This window comes from Elephas maximus, chromosome 19 (genome assembly GCF_024166365.1).
Source record: "Elephas maximus indicus isolate mEleMax1 chromosome 19, mEleMax1 primary haplotype, whole genome shotgun sequence".
Classification (NCBI taxonomy): Eukaryota; Metazoa; Chordata; class Mammalia; order Proboscidea; family Elephantidae; genus Elephas; species Elephas maximus.
This window is the reverse complement of record NC_064837.1, coordinates 50876162-50895888: the sequence shown is the minus strand read 5'-3', so window position 1 is coordinate 50895888 and position 19727 is coordinate 50876162. Positions and strand designations below refer to the sequence as shown.

At 52.4% G+C, this 19727-nt stretch overlaps 1 protein-coding gene across 1 annotated transcript; it reads left to right on the top strand.

Moving 5' to 3' along the window:
* The first annotated feature begins 2873 nt into the window (after positions 1-2873).
* On the top strand, positions 2874-17953 carry ITGA2B (integrin subunit alpha 2b). The gene is made up of 30 exons (XM_049861191.1): positions 2874-3071; positions 4710-4831; positions 4923-5020; positions 5144-5309; positions 5590-5639; positions 5716-5761; positions 5867-5995; positions 6322-6369; positions 6516-6559; positions 6709-6762; positions 6901-6953; positions 7420-7631; positions 10230-10412; positions 10665-10710; positions 10827-10931; positions 11016-11071; positions 11162-11313; positions 11444-11569; positions 12166-12233; positions 12388-12535; positions 13242-13334; positions 13612-13691; positions 13989-14069; positions 14198-14297; positions 14401-14553; positions 14666-14791; positions 15619-15732; positions 16026-16127; positions 16335-16451; positions 17710-17953. The coding sequence occupies exons 1-30, from the start codon at positions 2884-2886 to the stop codon at positions 17764-17766; spliced, it is 3117 nt and encodes a 1038-aa protein (XP_049717148.1). The 5' UTR covers positions 2874-2883; the 3' UTR covers positions 17767-17953.
* Positions 17954-19727: the final 1774 nt, after the last annotated feature.

Genomic DNA, 19727 nt, shown 5'->3' with positions numbered 1-19727 from the left:
TTCTTATCCCTTAGGATGTCTTACGTAGAATTGAGCACATGTAAACATTTTGATTGTATGTTCAAGAAGACAGGAGTAAAGTAAGATACCACAAACCATGGATCATGCACGAGGATTCAGTAAGGGAACATTTGAAGATAAGAGATTTTTCTCGAGCCTCCACATCACCTGGCTCAGAGCCAGGCACATAGAAGCTCAGTAATTTGTTGACTAAAATAAAACCTTAGTAGAATTCAAATTCAGTGAGGGATTCTTGGACTCAGTCTGATGGGATGAGAAAGTGGGACCAACGTGTCAGCACTTCTCTGCCAACTATCAGAAGGGAGATCAACCCAGCTCTGACTCCATAAAAATACCCGTAAGAACTAAACAACTCTCCCTACCCAAATCTGATCACCGTCTGTATTTTCAACTCTAGTTAATGATGCCACTGTCTGGCCAGACACCAAAGCTAGTAGCTACCTTGGATCCCTCCCTACACATCCAGTTACTGATTCTGTCATCACTTTTGTTCCTGCCATTAGTACTCGGGCTCAGACCTCATCACCTTTAACCCAGAGGATTGCAGTCACTGTCCATCTGGTCTTCCCACTAAATCCTTTTCTTGCCATAGGCAGCCAGTTTAATCTTCCAGATCAAAGCACAATTGATCAATGTATCCCATCCCCTGGCTTTAAAAATCTTAGTGATTTTCCATCTCGTATGGGTTAAAGTTCATTTTCCTTAATATGGCATTGAAGAACCTCCAGTGGTTTGATCCCAGCTTTCCGTCTCACCCTCGTGCAAATTCACCCCTTTGAGCACCCTATGCTGAGTTAACTAGTACTTGCTTTTCCCTATAAGTGGCTTTTGTTGTTCTGCTGTTCTTTTATGTTATTCCTCTGCGTAGAAACTCCTTCATTCTCAGACAAAAGGCAACGTAGTATAATGGTTAAGAACATGGACTCAAGTGCAAACTTGTGTTTGAATCCTAGTTAGTGGCACCTATTAGCTGTGTAACTTGGGCAATTTACCTAAAACTATGCACAGTTACGTGTGTTCATGTCTTAACTCCCTCTGCACTAAGTTTTTTAAGGATCTTTGATAATGATCTCTGTATCACTCAGTGCCTTGAACAGAACAAGTACTTATTGAAAGTTGTAGTGGACTATGAATTAATAAGGAGCTCTGGTAGCACAATGTTCAAGCTCTCTACTGCTAACCAAAATGTTGGCAGCTCAAACCCACCAGCCGCTCTGCAGGAAAAAAGACCTGGCAATCTGCTCCCATAAAAATTACAGTCTATGAGGCAGTTCTACTCTGTCCTATAGGTTCACTATGAGTCAGAATTGACTAGACCACACACAACAGCAACGTGAGTTAATAGCAGCTCAGTTGAGGACAGTTGGGAGGGTGAGTAGAGGACTGGGTTAAGGATTCATTCTAACAAATGTATTGCAGGCCTGCCAGGAGCTTGGCACTGGAAGTCAGCAGTGAAGAAAGCCCAGATTAAAGTTGAAGGAGCGTTTAACCTAGCTAGGGATAGGATTTTGAGCTGTGTGCTGAGATGGTGAAGTATGAGGGGAGCTGAAAGGATTCCAGAATGGCACAGGGTAGTTGGGCAGTTTGATCAGAAGGCAAGTATGGATGAAGAGAAGAATGTGGCTATGTTGCCTTTACATCTAGACTTCTTGAATCTCCTTGAGAACAGCTTTTTTGGGAAGGCATGCAGTGCCAGTTAGACTTAGCACTCCTGTCCTCTTCCCCGTATCCACAGAAGATGACCTTGCCTTTTTGCTCAAAACTCTTTCTTCTTTTCCCACTGTGTGACCCTGTGTTTGCATCTTTATCTTTTTGTGCATATTTCTGCTCAGTCTTTCTTTTAGTCATGCATACTACATATTAGGCCCTGGGACTGCAGAAAGGAACCATGCTTTGAATTCACAGACAAAATCCAGTGAACAGACCATGATTATATAGTGTGGTCAGTGTTAGCTCTGGGTGCCAGCCCGAGGAGTTGGAGGAAACTTCCCCCAGGCGATGATCCCAGCAAAATCAAGTCTTAATGGTTAGACAAGAACTTTGTCACCCAAAAAGGAGCGAGAGCCTGCCTTCAACTGAATAGCTTGTACATAATCTCAGAGCCTGTGAACCAGAATGCCCTGGAATAATTTCAAATTGTACCCATTTCCTTGTCCCTTAGGCCAAGGTCCATTCACTGTCCCCCCTCCCAACACTGGCTGCACTGCTCTGGCAGCACTGAGACTTGGCCCAACATGGACAAGGAGTGAGGAAGCTGCTGCCTCAGTATGGCTGGCTGAGGCTGTCCAAAGCCCTAGAAGGAAGAAGTGATTAAGTACCTTATCCAAAAGGATACAGCAGCCTGAGGTCTTATCAGGAGGCAGCAGCTTCCTTCTTCCCCCACTTTTGGCCAAGTCAATGCGCCATAGCAGCGCAGCCAGCTTGCGGGGGGTGGGGGGCAGGGCGAGGCCAGGCGGGAAGGTTGTAGAACTGTGGGCTATAGTGGAGGCGTACAGACCAGTTAATTCATGATTGTACTATCCCAATAAAAAGTAATGGTGACTTGCACTAGAGTGGTGGTAGTGGAGATGGAGAGAAGATTCAAGAGAAATAATTGAGAGGTAGAACCACCAGGAGTTGGTGATAAACTGTTCCCAGGGAAAGAGAGGAGTCATTCCTCTCAGCCCTAAGCCTCACCCCTTTCCTGGCAATCCTGGAGAACACATGGATGTGTGCAGGGGCTGTATAGCCCTTTGCTCTATCCACTGCTCAGCAAGTTGCTTTGGGCCCCAGCTTGATAAGAAATGACTTCCTGTGGTGGAAACTGAAGGAAAGAGGAAGAAGCTGGCCCATTTCTGCCTAGGAGATTGTGGGAGAAGGAAGATGGCCAGAGCTTTGTGTCCACTGCATGCCCTCTGGCTCCTGGGGTGGGCACAGCTGCTCTTAGGACCCGATGGTACCCCTCCAACCTGGGCCTTGAACCTGGACCTGATGCGGCTCACTGTCTACACAGGCCCCAATGGTAGCCACTTTGGGTTTTCACTGGACTTCTACAAGGACAGCAAAGGAAGGTGAGCCTTGTGGGAAGTTTGGGGGTTGGGAGAGAGAAGGAACCCCAACCTGTCACTGCTTCTGTGAGCCCATTTCTGATGGAGGTTGAGCAAGACGATTTATAGGGTCTATAGGGTCTCTATGGTCGGAACCCACTGAACAGCACTGGGTTTTGGTTTGTGGCTCAGGCTGAAGTCTGGTTAGAAATAGTGGGCAGGGACCAGCTCAGGTGAGAGTGTCAGGGAGAGGACACCAGGGAGGAGATAGGCACTAAAACTACAGCAAGAACAAAGGGAAGACAAAAGTTGATTTATTTTTTTTCTCAAGGGTCAGTTGTAAGACCCACTCCACTTTCCTCCCCTCAAAATACAGAGAGGTGCACGTCTTAAGTTGACTTGCAAAACTGTAAAATAGTCTGCTCCCACCTTGCAATTCTACTCCATTTCCCTTACCAAATATGCATATTTGAAAAGAAGCAATAGAGCATTAATGGTTGGGATTGATTAGGCCATGAAATCAGACTGCCGAATTCCCCCCTATTAATAGCTGTGTTACCCTAAGCTACCTAGGTAGTGTGGTGGACACTGTGATGTCCAGCTTCAGGAAGTAGCAAGGGCAGACAGGCTTCAAATGTCAGCCCTTTGTGAGATTTCCTCTGCTGAAAAGAACCACCTTGCCCAAAGTCAAAACCTTTCCCAAGGTGGCCCACTTCCACTGACTGACAACTCGTGTGTGTGTGTGTGTGTGTGTGTGTGTGTGTGTGTGAGATAAGGGTCTGACTGTGATAATTTTGAAGGGTCTTTCTAGCTCCACGGCATGGAGGGGAGGGAAGGAGAGTTGGCCCAAGTCTTTCTTTGGACCTGCGTATGAGTTCCACTTCTGCCCACTCCTTTCACCTCCTTTCTACAGGTATTGGTTTCATGGGTACTTCGGAAAAAAAAACCCTGAATGCGTTTTAAAAAAAAAAAAAGCATTTTGTATATTGAGCATTACTATGTATTTGGTTGGTACCATGCCAAATGTCCCTCACACATTTACTCCTCATGACAACAGTGATTGGCTGGTATTGTCCTCATTTTACATAGGAAAGGTTAAATGACTTTGGACAAAGACAGTAAATGGCAGAGCTGTGATTTGAACCTAGATCTGCTAGGGTTCTCAGCTCTATCAGCAACCTTCCCCCACCCCCGCCCCCCACCCCCAGGCGCCCTCTGGCTTTCTTCATTCTTCACCATTAAAATCAATTCTCAGAAAGGGATCTGGTAAGGAATAGTCTTCAAACGAACATTGTAGGGAGCATCTGAACCCCTGGCTTTTGGTGGGACGGAAAGGGAGAGGGGATGGAGGTAGTGTGCAGAGCTTGGGAGGTCTTTTTCATGAGGAATAGCAAAACCCTCGTGTCCAAATCAAACCAAATGGTTATAGTGCCAGCTTTAACCTCAGTTCGCTGTATTGCTTTAGGAAAGTGATTTCCTCCCAGAGTCAGTTTCACTGTCCATAAGGTGAAGATGCTGGCCTCGACGGTCTGTGAGGTCTTGTTGAGGAAAGCTGGTCCAGGCCCCCACGGCACACCGTCCTCTGGGCAGTGCTTCCAGCGTGGGCACTGGGCATGGGCCACGCGGGAATGCGTGCAGCGCTCACCCAGCTCTCCTTCGCAGCGTGGCCATCGTGGTGGGCGCCCCTCGGGCCTTGGGTCCTAGACGAGAGGAAACTGGCGGTGTGTTCCTGTGCCCCTGGAAGGCCGAGGGTGGCCAGTGCACCTCGCTGTCCTTCCACCTCAGTGAGTCCGGAGCCAGGAGGGACGGAGGAGGGGCCAGAGGGGGCGTGGACAGCCGGGCTTCAGCGCCCCCACACCTTCTTCTGTTCTCCAGCGGATGACAACCAAAACGTAGGCTACCAAACCCTCCAAACCTTCAAGGCCGGGCAAGGACTGGGCGCGTCGGTCGTCAGCTGGAGAGACAACGTTGTGGTGTGGCCGCGGGATAGGGGATAGGGAGCAGGCGGGGCCGGGGATACGTCTGGTGGGAGGAGTGAGGTGGGGCCTCAGTCCCAGCCCCGCGCCCTTCCTTACTCCTCTGTGGCCCTGCCCCAGGCCTGTGCTCCCTGGCAGCATTGGAATGTGCTAGAAAAGACCGAGGAGGCCGAGAAGACGCCTGTAGGTAGCTGCTGGGTGGCTCATCTCCAGAGCGGCAGCCGGGCGGAGTACTCGCCCTGCCGGGCCCGCACCATGAGCAAGATTTACGAACAAAATCGTTTTAGTAAGCTCCGCCCCTGCTTTGGCCCCGCCCACTAGCTGCCCAGCGCTCTAACAAAATCGGGTCGCTTTGAGTCGGAATCGACCCGACGGTTTTTTTTCTTTAGTCTAGTCCCTCCCCCAGCGCGCCAAAACTCTGCTTTCAGTCTGGTTTTGCCCTTTCAAGGTCACGCCTCTATATTACTCCTGGCCCCGCCCCATGGCCCCGCCCCCGCCGGGCCCAGGCTCGGATCCACGCTTCTCGATCCGCCCCTTCACTGACCCCACCTCCTTGCGCCCTCTAGTGCTGGACAGACGCTACTGCGAAGTGGGCTTCAGCTCAGTGGTCACCCAGGCGAGTACCGAGCGTGAGAGGCGTGGGGGCGGCCCAGGAACAGGGCACCCTCTCACCTCCAGGGCTTCCCTTTTAGGCTGGGGAGCTGGTGCTTGGGGCCCCCGGTGGCTATTATTTCTTAGGTATGTCCCTCATCCCATCTGTACATCTCCCGCCTTTCTCCCAGCTTCCCCACCTAAGGGAGACCCCAGACATCTGGGCCCCCACACCCTCCCCCTCCGTCTTAGGGCTCCTGGTCCGGGCTCCAGTCGCCAATATCGTCTCGAGTTACAGTCCGGGCACCCTCTTGCGGTCCGTGCCCAGCCAGAGCTTCACCTCCGACTCCAGCAGCCAAGAGTTCTTCGACGGCTACCGGGGTAACCCTGGCAATGAGCTTCCAGGCTTCCCAGCCCCCTTAGGGTCATTGTCCACCCGGGCCGGTCAGTCCTGAGCCCCCCCCCCCAACTCCAGTACCTCTCCCCTCGCAGCTCCCACCGCAAACAGCCCAGCTCCCTTGCGACCCGCCTTGCCCTCCTAGCCTTGGTCCTGTGGCGCGGCCTTGAGCAGGCCTTGGCCGCTCCATAGCCTCAGTGTTCCCATCTACACAACGCAGGGTTTGACCTGTGTCGTTTAAGAATCCCCTCGTTCCTCGCCCTCAGCCCCCTCCCTGCTTCCCCCTCTCTAATTCGTGCTGTGTCCTCAGGGTACTCGGTGGCCGTGGGCGAGTTCGACGGGAGTCCCAACACTACAGGCAAGAAATTCCCTTAGACAAGGGTGGGGTTTGGGGAGCCCAGGCCGGAAGAAGCACCTGCAAGCCCCCCACCGAAATCGCTGGGAGGCAGGGGGCGAGGGGGGCAGGCACCAAGGACCTCATTTGCTGGGCCTGGCTTTCCCCAGAGTATGTCTTCGGTGCCCCCACCTGGAGCTGGACCCTGGGAGCGGTGAGTGCCCGCCATTCCGCCCCTTGGCATTCCGAAGTTCCCACCCCAGTTCTCAGCTTGACAAAGCCCCCTAAACCTGCCCTGTCTCACACTGAGCCCGAGGCTGCGTGGGGTCAGGAATGACTCCCTCTCTTGCACACCCCACACAGGTAGAGATTTTGAACTCGGACCACCGGACGCTGCAACGGCTACATGGGGAGCAGGTGGGGGCCCCGTCCCAGTGGGGATGCCGAGGCTGGGGGACTAGGACCCCACAATATCCCGCAGAATCGGGGAGGGCGACGTCTGGGAGAGGGTGCTGGGTCCGAGGGCGTGAGTTAAGGGGCTTCGTCTTCCTGCAGATGGCTTCGTATTTCGGGCACTCGGTGGCTGTCACTGATGTCAATGGGGACGGGTGAGCAGCCCATTTGGGTCCCGGGTCACCAGAAGTATGGGCCACCCATACAAGCGAAGCAAGGGTAACAGCGCCCAGGAGCAATCTCTAAGTTGCAACACCCCACCCCACCCCCACCCCCACCCCCCACCACCCCCCCCCCGCCAGTTTCAAGAAGAGTAGACGTTGATAGCAGCCAAGTGTCACAGAAACGCATCCCCCCATCTTGTCCAGCTGCCTTAGTCAGGCACCTTTCATATTTGTGGCACCTCAAAATATCATTCTTGCCTCCTCCGGCACCCCCTTGGACTTGCACCCCCGGGGAAAAATGTTCTCCTCAGTCCCCCCCATGCCTCTGGCCATCCTTAGTCTCCTTTTTCTTTGCCCCACCCCACATGACCACCCAGGCAAAGCGGGAGGTCAAAGGTGGGCAAGATTTGGCCTGGCTCTCAGCACCTCCTTGACTAGCCCCACGTATCACCCGCAGGAGACATGACCTGCTGGTGGGCGCACCACTGTACATGGACAGCCGGTCTGACCGAAAGCTGGCAGAGGTGGGGCGCGTGTACTTGTACCTGCAGCCCCGTGGCACCTATGTGCTGGGCGCCCCCAACCTCCTGCTGACTGGCACCCAGCTCTACGGACGATTTGGCTCAGCCATCGCCCCCCTGGGTGACCTTGACCGGGATGGCTACAATGGTGAGGGACAGAGGAGTGCCGCTTGCTTGCTGCAGAGGGGTTAACAGTCTTACAAGGAACTTGGACCTGACCTGAGAGCTGCAGAGCCAGGAAGGGCTTTAAGCAGAGAGTGACCCATCAAATAGGTGGTTTAGAGACTCAGGTTGCCAAGTGAAGAGCAGACTGGATAGTTAAAGGAGGGTTGGCATAATCTAGCAAGAGATGATGATGGATTTGGAGTTCCAGATGAGGGTAATTCACACATATTTAACTCAAAACCCATTGCCATTGAGTTGATTCTGACTCATAGCAACCCTATAGGACAGAGTAGAACTGCCCCATAGGATTTCCAAGGAGAGCCTGGTGGATTTGAGCCACCAACCTTTTCGTTAGCAGTCATAGGTCTTAACCACTATGCAACCAGGGTTTCCCACACATATTTAGGACTTGATTATTTGGGTGGCAGGATGTGGGACTAAGGAAGAGGGAGGAGTTGGGTGGGTGGTGGTGCCCCTCATTGCCTCAGGAAACTCGGGCCATGCTGTAGGTCTGGATGGGAAGAGATCAGTGTTCAACTCTGGACCTGTTGAGCTTGAGGGCTTGATTGAGCACATTAGATTGAAAAACCCTGGGAACAGTCGTGTGTGGCTTCCCCTACTTCCACAAGAGAAGTCTGAGGTATGGGGAGGGTGAATGAGGAACCTATGAAATGAGAAGTGGCCCAGGACAGAGCCATTTAGGGGACTCACAGTGGAGGCAAGTCTGGGAGGAGACAAAGAAAGAGTATCACAGAGAGGTAAGAGGAACACCCAGAGAGCTGATGGCTCAGACTCAAAGGAAGAGGGTGTTTCAGGCAAGAGGAGAGGGGTGTCAGTGGCTTCTGATGCTGTTGAAAGGAACTGGAGAAGCATCCAGGGGTTTTAGCATGGTGACAGTAACAAGAGCTATTTTAGGGTGGGGTAGGGACAGAGGCCAGAATGCCATGGGTCAAGATATGAATGGTGGATGCAGAATTGGAGGCAGCCAGTGTAGACAGCTCTTTCAACCCGTTTGACTATGAAGGGGAAAAGAGAAAGGATGGTCACTGAAAGGAGATGAGAGTCAAGAGAAGGTTGTTTTAATTTGGAGGAATATGGAATAAGTTGCATATGGAGGAAAGTGATCTTGTGGGGAGATAGGAGGAGGGGATGATCCAGAGGAGGACTCTTTCAAAGCCAAAGGGGGATGGGTGGAACTTTTAGCCCGGTGGCGGGGGTGAAGGAGGGACAGGTATTCCACAGTCAAATGGGGAAGGGGGAAAGAAAGTGAGTGTGGATTTATGGCACAAGGGTTGATGTGGGGACGCCTGTGGCCTCTCTTTACGAAGGTGTTGACATCATCTACCAAAGGAAGTGGGGGCTGGGATCTTGACCAAACATAAAAGGTTTGAAATAGGTGCTGAGCAGACTGGGAGAGGGAACTGACCGGAAAACCTCACAGGACTGCTAAGCAGCACTGAGGTCCCTGGTGACAGCTGGAGACATAAACTCATGGTGCCAATCTGCTCTGCCTCTCCTGCAGCCCTAGATACAGGTGGATATTGAATTAACCCTAGGCAGATTCTGGCCAGGCTTGCCTAGGACTGGCAAAGGAACAAGAAGGCTCAAGATATGGCAAGGGTGGCCAAATGGGCAGGATGAGGAAGCCAACAGATCAGAAGAGAGTGGAGGCCAAGGGCTTGGGGAAACAACTGTGGTCAGAACTGGGCCATTTGGGTGAATTCTGTATAGCTTGGTCAGAAAAATCAATAAGTATATTTAAAAGAAAGAAAAAACACCGTAAACAAAGTCATAAGACAAAGAAAAGACAGTTGGAACACATATAATTCCTATAAGATGCAAAGAACTCTTAAAAATTAATAAGTGGTGATTAATGCCCACCCAGAGGCATTTTTAAAGGAGATCTTGAAAGTTATTAGTGATGCCAAGTCCATGGTGTGGCTCTGGATCTCCCTGGCAGAAGTGCAATGGGGTAAAGGTCCCTAGGGGAAGAGGTGCCAGTATTTAATAGATCTCTGTTACTTAATTGGAGTCCCTGGATGGCGATTGGCTATTAACAGAAGGCTAGTGGTTCAAGCCCACTCAGCAGAAAGGCCTAGCAATCTACTTCCAAAAAAACTTAGTCATTGAAAACCCTATGGAACACAGTTCTACCCTGACTCACATGGGCTCGCCATGAGTCAGAATTGGCTCAATGGCAACTGGTTTGGCTTTTTTGGTTTGTTTGTTTGTTTTGGTTTTGGTTTGTTTTTGGTGATTCAATCTTCTGGAACTCAGCTTTCTCATCTAAAAGGGGAACAATAGTGCCTAACTTTCAAGGTTAAATGAGATCATGTCAATATATTTATCTCAGTATGTGGCTAGGGCTGTGACAGTTTTTAGAACAATTCCTACTTTACAGTCCTACCTCTCCTACATGATTGTAAACTCCTGGAGAGCAGGCAGCTACCTCCTTAACCCAGACCTTGGCACCCCTCTGCTGGTCTCCTGGAGGTCTTCTCAGAGAAGGAGCTCAGGAAAGTGTTATAGGTTCACTTGGGAGATTGAATAACAACCACTCCCTCCCTATTGTTCCTTCCAGATCTTGCAGTGGCTGCCCCCTATGGGGGTCCCAGTGGCCGGGGCCAGGTGCTAGTGTTTCGGGGTCAGAGTGAGGGGCTGAGCTCACGCCCATCCCAGGTCCTGGACAGCCCCTTCCCCAAAGGCTCCGGCTTTGGCTTCTCCCTGCGAGGTGCCACAGACATTGATGACAACGGATACCCAGGTGCCCCTGAACTGCCTCCAGCTGGGCAAGATGGGCCCATGGGCATTAGCTGGAAGTGCTAAGAGACACAGCCAGGGCCCCATGCCTGAGCTGGTGTACCACTGAGGGCTCTAACCCATTTGTTATGGAATGCCAGGGGCATCAGGCAAACTTCCAATGGAGGAGATGATGTGGGGGGCCCTGGGAAGATGAGGTGAGGACCCCATGCCCTTTCTAATTGCCAATCCTGATCCCCACTCCCAATGTCTATAGACCTGCTGGTGGGAGCTTACGGGGCCAGCAAGGTGGCTGTGTACAGGTGAGTACTAGCTCCAGGGACAGGGTAGAGGAGAGCCCCCAGGACATGGCAGCCTACACCATTAGGGAGGCCAGGCCAAGAGGGTCCACAATGGCAGGCCTCCCGCATCCCATCAGAGCTCAGCCTGTGGTGATGGCCAGTGTCCAGCTGCTGGTGCAAGATTCACTGAACCCTGCAGTGAAGGATTGTATCCTGACCCAGACCAACAAAGCAGTGAGCTGGTGAGGAGGTGGAGGGCAGGGCCAGACAGGGCCTGGGTCCTCGGGGGAGCCCCTAGCCCCTGAGCCCTGCTCTCGTCTTTGCAGCTTTAACATCCAGATGTGTGTGGGAGCCACCGGGCATAACATTACTGAAAAGCTGCGTGAGTGGCGTGACAGGGCAGGAGAGAGGAGGGACTGGGCTTCCCTGGAGGCTGGCCAGGAAGGCCCTCACCTTCCTCTGGCCCTGCCAGACCTGAATGCTGAGCTGCAGCTGGACCGACAGAAGCCACGCCAGGGCCGGCGGGTGCTGCTGCTGGGCTCTCAGCAGGCGAGCACCACCCTGAGCCTGGACCTGAGCAGGAGGCACAGCCCTATCTGCCACACCACCAAGGCCTTCCTCCGAGTATGCCCAGGCAGGGGTGGGGTGGGCACTGTGTATCCAGAGGTGGTCAGTGGGACATGGTCCCTACTGGCCACAAGAGGCTGGGTTGTGCATGGTAGCAAGACAGCCTGACTCTTGTTGCCCTCCCCAGGATGAGGCTGACTTCCGGGACAAGCTGAGCCCCATTGTGTTCAGCCTCAACGTCTCCCTGCAGCCTGAGGAGGCTGGACTGGCCCCTGCTCTCCTGCTGCTTGGAGATACTCATGTCCAGGAGCAGGTGGGAAACCTGGTCGTGTAGTGGTTAAGTGCTACGGCTGCTAACCAAAGGGTCAGCAGTTCAAATCCACCAGGCGCTCCTTGGAAACTCTATGGGGCAGTTCTACTCTGTCCTATAGAGTCACTATGTGTCGGAATCGACTCGGCGGCACTGGGTTTGGTTTTTTTTTGTTTAGAAGCAGGTGGGGGCAGGCAGGGACAGGCAAGAGAGGTTCATGACCTTTGCTAGAAAGTTAAGCTGAGGGCTAGTGCCCAGATTGTCATAGGAACCGCAAAACCTTGATGTCACCTTTAATCTCTGACTCTAAACCCTAATGAAAACCCCCAAATCGCAATAACCCTTACGCCCTGATGTGAACACCAAGTGTTGATGTACACTCATAAACCCTGATGTCATCACCAAAACCTTGACATCACCCCAAACCCTAATATAAACCCCAAAGCCCTGATGTCACCCCCAAACTCCTTTTCATCCTCAGATCTTATTCCCTAAACCCAAATGTGAATCCCAGCTCAGTGCTGTTTTCCCAACCCTAACTGGACCACGAATCTCACTGGCTCCAAACTTACCCATACACCCTGATGTTACCCCTCTAGACCCGCATCATCCTGGATTGTGGGGAGGACCACCTGTGTGTACCCCAGCTTCAGCTCACTGGTGAAATGTGAGGATACCCCGCTCTACCTTGCCCTGGCCCTCTCTGCCCCAACAATGCCCTCTTTCCACCTGGATCCTGATACTCTGTCCTCAGCACTTCTCCCCCGCCAGACCCTGAGCCTGGACCAGGTATCCTGAGCCTCATTCGTTTGCCCCCACAGGAGGGGCTCCCCGCTCCTGATTGGGGCTGACAGTGTACTAAAGCTGCAGATGGATGCTGTCAACGAAGGCGAGGGGGCGTACGAGGCTGAACTGGTCGTGCACCTGCCCCCAGGTGCCTACTACATGCAGGCCCTCAGTGACATTCAGGTAAGGCCCCCATCCTGGAGGCACTACCAGGGACCTGGGAAGTGCAGGAGGCTTGACTTCCACTTTTCTTATGCCTTTGCTGTAAAAGCTATAACATATGTATTTTTTAATTTGGGAAAGGAATATTTGCTAATGGCACGCTATTCAGGAACTATATTATAAAAAAAAACAAAAACCCACTGCCGTTGAGTCGATTCCAACTCATAGCGACCCTACAGGACAGAGTAGAGTTTCCAAGGAGCACCTGGTGGATCTGAATTGCTGAACTCTTGGTTAGCAGCCATAGCACTTAACCACAACGCCACCAGGGTTTCCATGTTATAAAACTAAAACCAAAAATAACTCAGGAACCAAATGTTAACAGAAACCTCTGTTAATATTTGGTAGCTTCCAGTCTCTTTTCTTGACATTGACAGACCCTTACATATGCACATATTCTTTTTTAATTTTGCTGATACAGTTTAAAACAATGGGGTTATAACTCTATGTAATGTTTTGTGTTTCATTTCCAAAATGAAAATTCATTTTTAAAGAAGTAAATTGCCACTGAAATACATAATGTAGAACAATACAATCCCTTGAACTCCCACCCCGAGAGAACCCTCTTCCCACCCCAGCATGTGAATCTTCGCAGACTTTTCAAGGGAGCATAAATATATACGGGATGCTCAATAACCCTCTTCTTTCTCGGACTGCCTGCCTGAAGGGGTATGAAAGGCTCATCTGTAACCAGAAGAAGGAGAATGAGACCAAGATGGTACTGTGTGAGCTGGGCAACCCCATGAAGAAGGATGCCCGGGTGAGGACAAGAGACCTGGGGCTGGGTCTTCTTCAGCAGAGGCTCATTGACAGTGTGTTTTAGAGGTTGGGTTTTGGAGTCAGACTACTCTGGGTGGAAATCCTGGTCTTCACATGCCCTAGCTGTGTGTTCTTAAATGAGTGACTCTCTGAGTGGGCTTCTGTGTGAAATAGATAATAATGGTGGTCTTGGAGGGTAAAGACTGGAGACCATTTTCAGGGTGGGGCTGCCCAGAGTGGGTATTTGGACAGTGACTTTGGCCCTCCCCATTTTCCAGATACAAATCACAATGTTGCTGAGTGTGGAGAATCTAGAAGAGGTTGGGGAGTACATGTCCTTCCAGCTGCAGATCAGGAGGTACTAGACCAGGGAGTACGCCTACCTGCCACCGTTCCCCTACCTGACCCCAAGGTAGAGACCTTCAGATGCTCTCAAGACAGAAGGGTCTTTTTGAGATGCCTGTTCTTCAGGTCTCCTTGTTCCCTTTCTTCCTCAGAGACTTGTTTCTGAGTCTTGGAGCCCTAAAGGAAGTTCTTTCCCAGGTCTAACTTCAGTGTGGCATGTTGTTTGTAGAATTAGCTTGCCCTGAACACCCTGACATTCTGCCTCAGGTTAGTGTCCCTCATCTGCCTCTCCTCACTCCCTCCCCTCCAGCAAGAACAGCCAGAATCCAAACAGTGAGATGGTGCTGTTGAATGTGCCAGTCTGGGCGGAGGCCCACGTGGAGCTTCGAGGGTGAGAACCTAGGGGTGGATAAGGGAGATGGCAAGCAGGGCCCTGAGATTCAGGGAGCCCTTGAGAGAGCCCTCACAGGCTGATCAGGGGGTCAGGCTCACCCTGGGTGGGGGCTCGGGGACCTGCAGGAACTCCTTTCCAGCTTCCCTGGTGGTACCAGCTGAGGAAGGCGACAGGAAGACAGAAAGCTCAGACAGCTGGGGCCCCAGAGTGGAGCACACCTATGAGGTAAGGAGAAGCCTTTGGGCCCCAGGCTGGGGTAGGAGGGTCCCAGAAGCTGAGGCTGGGTGCTGAGCCACCTGACATCCTGCCACCAACTCCCCTTCCCCAGCTCCACAACAAGGGCCCTGGTGCTGTCAGTGGCCTGCGCCTCAACCTGCAGTTTCCCAGCCAGTCTCAGCCTTCTGACCTGCTCTACATCCTGGATGTGCAGCCCCAGGGGGGGCTCCAGTGCTCCCCACAGCCTTCCCCCAAACCACTCCAGGTGAGAGCTGGGGTGGAAGAAAGCTGTGGCTAGTCCCCAGACCAACAACCAGGGCACCTTGAAGAGTGGGAGCTGGGCAGACAGGGGCCTGACCACTCCTTTGCCTTCCCAGTTGGACCAGAGGCTGCCCACCCCCAGCCAACCCCCTGTTTACCCTGAGCATCACAAGCGGGAGCGCAGACAGGCCCTCCAGCCAGGCTCACAGCAGCCCTCAGAGCTCCAAGACCCCATTCTAGTGGTGAGCAGGCTCTGTGGTCTCCAGCGGGGGCCTCCCTGGAGCCCAGGAGTAGAGGGATGGGGGCAGGGAGAGGGGCCTCACAGGGGCCACACTTGGCCCCGCGGAATGCTCCAAGTGCAGGAAGATGACGGATTGTGCTGCGCTTGTGTCTGGAGTGGGGGGTGGAGGCACTTGCATTTTTAAAGTTCCCAATACATTAGAAAAAAAAATGATTTTATGTTGGAGCAGGGTTACAGACCAAACCCACTACCATCAAATGGATTTTCAATGCAGAGGTAACCCTGGTGGTGCAGTGGCTAAAGCGCTCGGCTGCTAACCAAAAGGTCAGCGCTTGGAACCCACCAGCCGCACCGCGGGAGAAAGATGTGGCAGTCTGCTTCTATAAAGATTTACAGGCTTGGAAACTCAACGGGGAGTTCTATTCTGGCCTATAGGGTCTCTACGAGTTGGAATCAACTCAATGGCAGTGGGTAATCTTTAGGAAGCAGACTGCCACGTCTTTCTCCCGCTTAGTGGATCAACCGCTGACCTTTCAGTTAGCAGCCGAGGGCTTAATCACTGCGCCACCAGAAAGGACTCCTTAGGGTTACAAAAGTTCTGGGTATTTAATGCTACATGACCCGCTTCTTTCTGCCCTCTCCCAGCATCTCACGGACTGTGAGCAACCCCACTGAGAGAAAATGTCTGAAGCTTGAATTCCTGAAGGGGAGGCCCTTTCAGAGGGGGAGGCCCCAGCTCCCTGGCCCTCTGACCCTCTCTGTATTGGGTGCTTGTGTCAGGGAGTGATGGGACAGGAAGGGTTGAAGATTAATGACGCTTCTCCCCAGAACTGCGACTCGGCGCCGTGTACTGTAGTGCAGTGTGAGCTACAGGAGATGGCGCGCGGGAAGCGGGCCATGGTCACCGTGCTGGCCTTCCTGTGGCTGCCCAGCCTCCGCCAGGTGGGATCGGATGCTGGCGGGAACTGGTGGGGCCCGAAGACCCGGCTTGCCCACGAGGGGGCGGGGCTTCCTGGAGGCGGGAGGCTGGGTTAGCTCCGAGGAGAGGCGGGGCTTCAGGGGGGGAGTGGAGACTAAGTGAGGGAGTGGAGACTAAGTGAGGGCCCGGTTTACTTTGGGTAGAGACGGGATTAGCCGAGGATCAGGACTCCTCAGGGAGGAGGCAAGGGTTTAGACTCTTGCAATCAATAGGCCCCGTGTGGCTATAAATGGCTCTTACCCTTAACCCCATCCAGAGGCCACTGGATCAGTTTGTCCTGCAGTCTCACGCTTGGTTCAACGTATCCGCCCTTCCCTACGCGGTGCCCGCCCTCAGCCTGCCCAGAGGGGAAGCACTAGTGAGTACCAGCGTTGGTGGCAGAGTTCTCCAAGAAGGATCACTGGCCTTCCCATGTGGCAGTGCCCAGCCAGGACCGGGGCAAGGCCTCACTGGGTCTGAGGGGTGGTACAGGTAGATGGCTTGGCTGGGGGTCACCAGTCCGCAGGTTGAGTCTTGGCATAGGTGTCATCACAGGGTCTGAGGAGGCACATGGGTTTGTTCCTAGGTGCAGACGCAGCTCCTTCGTGTCTTGGAGGAGAGGGACGTTCCTATCTGGTGGATTCTGGTAGGCGTGCTGGGTGGTCTGCTGCTGCTCACACTGCTGGTCCTAGCCATGTGGAAGGTGAGGCACGAAGAGGGTGGAGTCCCCAGGTGGTTGCAGTCTTGACCCTGCCCTACCTCACCGAGAGACGGTGGCCCAAGTGGGTGACCCAGGGCCCATCACACCCACATCTCCACTATCAGAATGCCATTCTCCAGAGGACCTCCCCTAGGGCACATATCCCTGGAAAGTGTGGCACCTCGGGTCCTCAGGCCTTTAGACCCTTTCTTCCCTGAGAGAGAGCCTGGTGATACAGTGGTTAAGTGCTTGGTTGTTAACTGAAAAGTTGGCAGTTTGATCCCACTGGGGCTGCTCCTTGGGAGAAAGATGTGGCAGTCTCCTTCAGGAAAGATTGAAAACAAAAACTAAAAGCCATTGCTGCTGAGTCGATTCTGACTCATAGCGACCCTAGAGGACAGAGTAGAGCTTCCCTATAGGGTTTCCAAGGAGTGGCTAGTGGATTCAAACTGCAGACCTTTTGGTTAGCAGCCAAGCTCTTAACCACTGTGCCACCATCACAGTCTTGGAAACCCTATGGGGTGGTTCTACTCTAACCTATATGGTCACTATGAGTTTTGAGTTTCTCCCTGAAAGGAAGAGTCCCAGGGAATGAGTTTTGCCTTCAGGAATTCCAGGGCTGCTGAGGAGGATAGGGTTCACTTCCTCCCAGCTCTGTCCTTCCCCCTGACTGACCCAGGGTCTGATTTAGACCTCACTCCTTTTGAGACCCGAGCTCACTCCTCCTCTGCACCTGGAGAACAAGCAGGCATAGCTCGATCTGAAGCTCCCAAACTCGCTCAGGTGCCCAGGCCCTGGGAAGCCACAGTGCTCTTAGGGAAAACCACACATTAAACTTGTTATAATCAAATACATATCATCACATGCTAGAGTCATGTATTTAAGAAAAGCCTAAGTCTGTATTTAAGAAAAATTCAAGGGAGGAAAAAAACCCACACAGACAATTACACATTATCTCTCAATGGGGAAATGCTTCCATTTGTGAAGTTGTGGGATCGTGGTCTGTGCGAGCCCAGGGAGAGGACCTGTGCGGCTGGCTGGTTTCTAGCAGGGCTTCGACCCATAATTTTTCCCGTTCCAGTTATTGTTCTGGTTCACCTAAATTTTAAAAATTCACGTCTGTTCTGGCTTTGCTTCCTCAGCCATGACTGAACCAGGAAGAACTGGTTAGAAGCCCTGTTTCTAGTACGCCTTCCCCTCCAATGCTCTGGGGCCTAGGAATCAGCTCCACACCCTGACCCCGGCCCCTGTGTCCACCCAGGTTGGCTTCTTCAAGCGGAATCGCCCTCCCCTGGAAGAGGAAGATGAGGAGGAGTGATGGTGCCCTGCACTCCGTCCCAGCAGGAAGGTGGTGTGGTGTCCGCTCTGCCCTTTCCTCTCCACGGAGTGCCCCCCAGCTCTGAGCACCCACAAGTTGGAGCTCTTCCATGGGAGCCTCCTGGTGTCCTCCCCTTTCCTACAGAGCTGGGCCACCTCTTTACCTGCTGCCTAATAAAGAGGCTGAGCCCCCCTCCACCAATGTGCTGCCTCCTTTTGGGGTCAGAGGAGGAGAGAGGGCACCGAAGGAGTACCTGGGGTAGGGAGCTAGGGTTGATGGAAGTGTGAGCAAAGAGGGTCTCTGAACCAGGGCAAAGGTTGTGAATTGCTGTCTTTGGGGAATGTCAGAGAGTAGAGAGTGGATGGTGGCAGTTTTGAGAGGAACAAGGAATAAAGGATGACAAGACATCTAGGTGAAGCTGGAGGCAACAGGGGAGAGCTGGAAGATTTTGAAGGAAGGTAGGATGGGCTTAGGAGTCCTGGTGGCACACAGGTTAAGCTCTCAGCTGCTAACTGAAAGGTCGGCGGTTTGAACCCACCAAGAAATGACCTGACAACCTGCTCCTGTAAAGATTACAGCCTAGGAAACCCTATGGAGTAGTTCTACTCTGTCCTGTAGGGTCACTATGAGTCAGAATTGACAGCACACACCAGTAACAATGGGATGGGTTTGAGGGCATAAGAGAAGGAGACTGGATCCCTTGTGGACCGCTGTAAACCTTTTTTTTTTTTTTTCATGATTTTGGAGGCGTAAACCCCAAAATTACCTGAGGCCAGGGAAAATAACACCCCTCCCCCCGGAAAAAAAAAGGCCTTTAAAGCTGGGTTCCCATTACCTGTCTGTCAGTTTGTTCTACTGTGGTGGTTGTGTGTTGCTGTGATGCTGGAAACTATGCCACCAGTATTTCAAATACCAGCAGGGTCACCCATGTTGGACAGGTTTCAGCAGAGCTTCCAGACTAAGACAGACTAGGAAGAAAGGCCTGGCAATCTACTTCCAGAAATTAACCAATCAAAACCTTATGGATCACAACAGAATACTGTCCAATATAGTGCTGGAAGATGAGTCCCCTTTGTTGGCAGGCACTCCAAATACACAGTGGCCACAATAATGGACTCAAACATACCAATGATCATGAAGATGGTGCAGGACTGGGCAACGTTTTGTTCTGTTATACATAAGGTCATCATGAGTTGGAGCCAACTCGGTAGCAACCACCACCAACAGCAAAGCCTGGTTCAGAGTGAGGGAGGGCAAGTGGAGGCTGGCTAAGCCCTCAGCCTAAGGAAAGCAGTGCCATGCCAGGGGGAGAACAGGCATTGCTCTCGGGCCACCCTGCTGCTATTCCTTCTTCTCCACCAAGGACAAGAGTTTCCCATTAGGCAAAAGGGCACTAGGCAGGGAGCCTTCAGGAAAGCCAGGAGTGGAAGACAGCTCTCCAACTGCAGTGTTGGGGCTGAAGATAGGGGTGGTAGAGTCCACCTGGAGTCCTGAATCCTTGATCCACTTGTTCAATAAATATTTATTAGGCACCACCATGTGCCTGGCACTAGTCCAGGTATGGGAATGGAACAGTGAACAAAGCCCTCGTCCTCATGGGACTTACATTCAACTGGGGGTAGAGAGAAATAAATGTATGGTCAGCGGCAGTAAGTGCTATGAGTAAAAATAAAGGTAAGGGGATAGACCACCTTGAAGAGAGGCATCTGGGGTCTTAAATGCTAGCAAGCGGCCATCGAAGATGCATCAATTGGTCTCAGCCCACCTGGACCAAAGGAGAATGACGAACACCAAGGACACAAGGTAATTACGAGCCCAAGAGACAGGAAGGGCCACATAAACCAGAGACTACATCAGCCTGAGACCAGAAGAGCTAGATGGTGCCCGGCTACAACAGGTGACTGCCCTGACAGGGAACGCAACAGAGAACCCCTGAGGGAGCAGGAGAGTAGTGGGATGCA

What these genes read in the sequence shown, in the direction of transcription:
- ITGA2B (XM_049861191.1), top strand. Translation starts at nt 2,884, where the DNA reads ATGGCCAGAGCTTTGTGTCCACTGCATGCCCTCTGGCTCCTGGGGTGG. An exon ending in CTTCAGCTCACTGGTGAAAT is followed by an intron (nt 12,234 to 12,387) that starts GTGAGGATACCC and finishes TTGCCCCCACAG; the next exon opens with GAGGGGCTCCCCGCTCCTGA. An exon ending in TGGTCCTAGCCATGTGGAAG is followed by an intron (nt 16,452 to 17,709) that starts GTGAGGCACGAA and finishes GTGTCCACCCAG; the next exon opens with GTTGGCTTCTTCAAGCGGAA.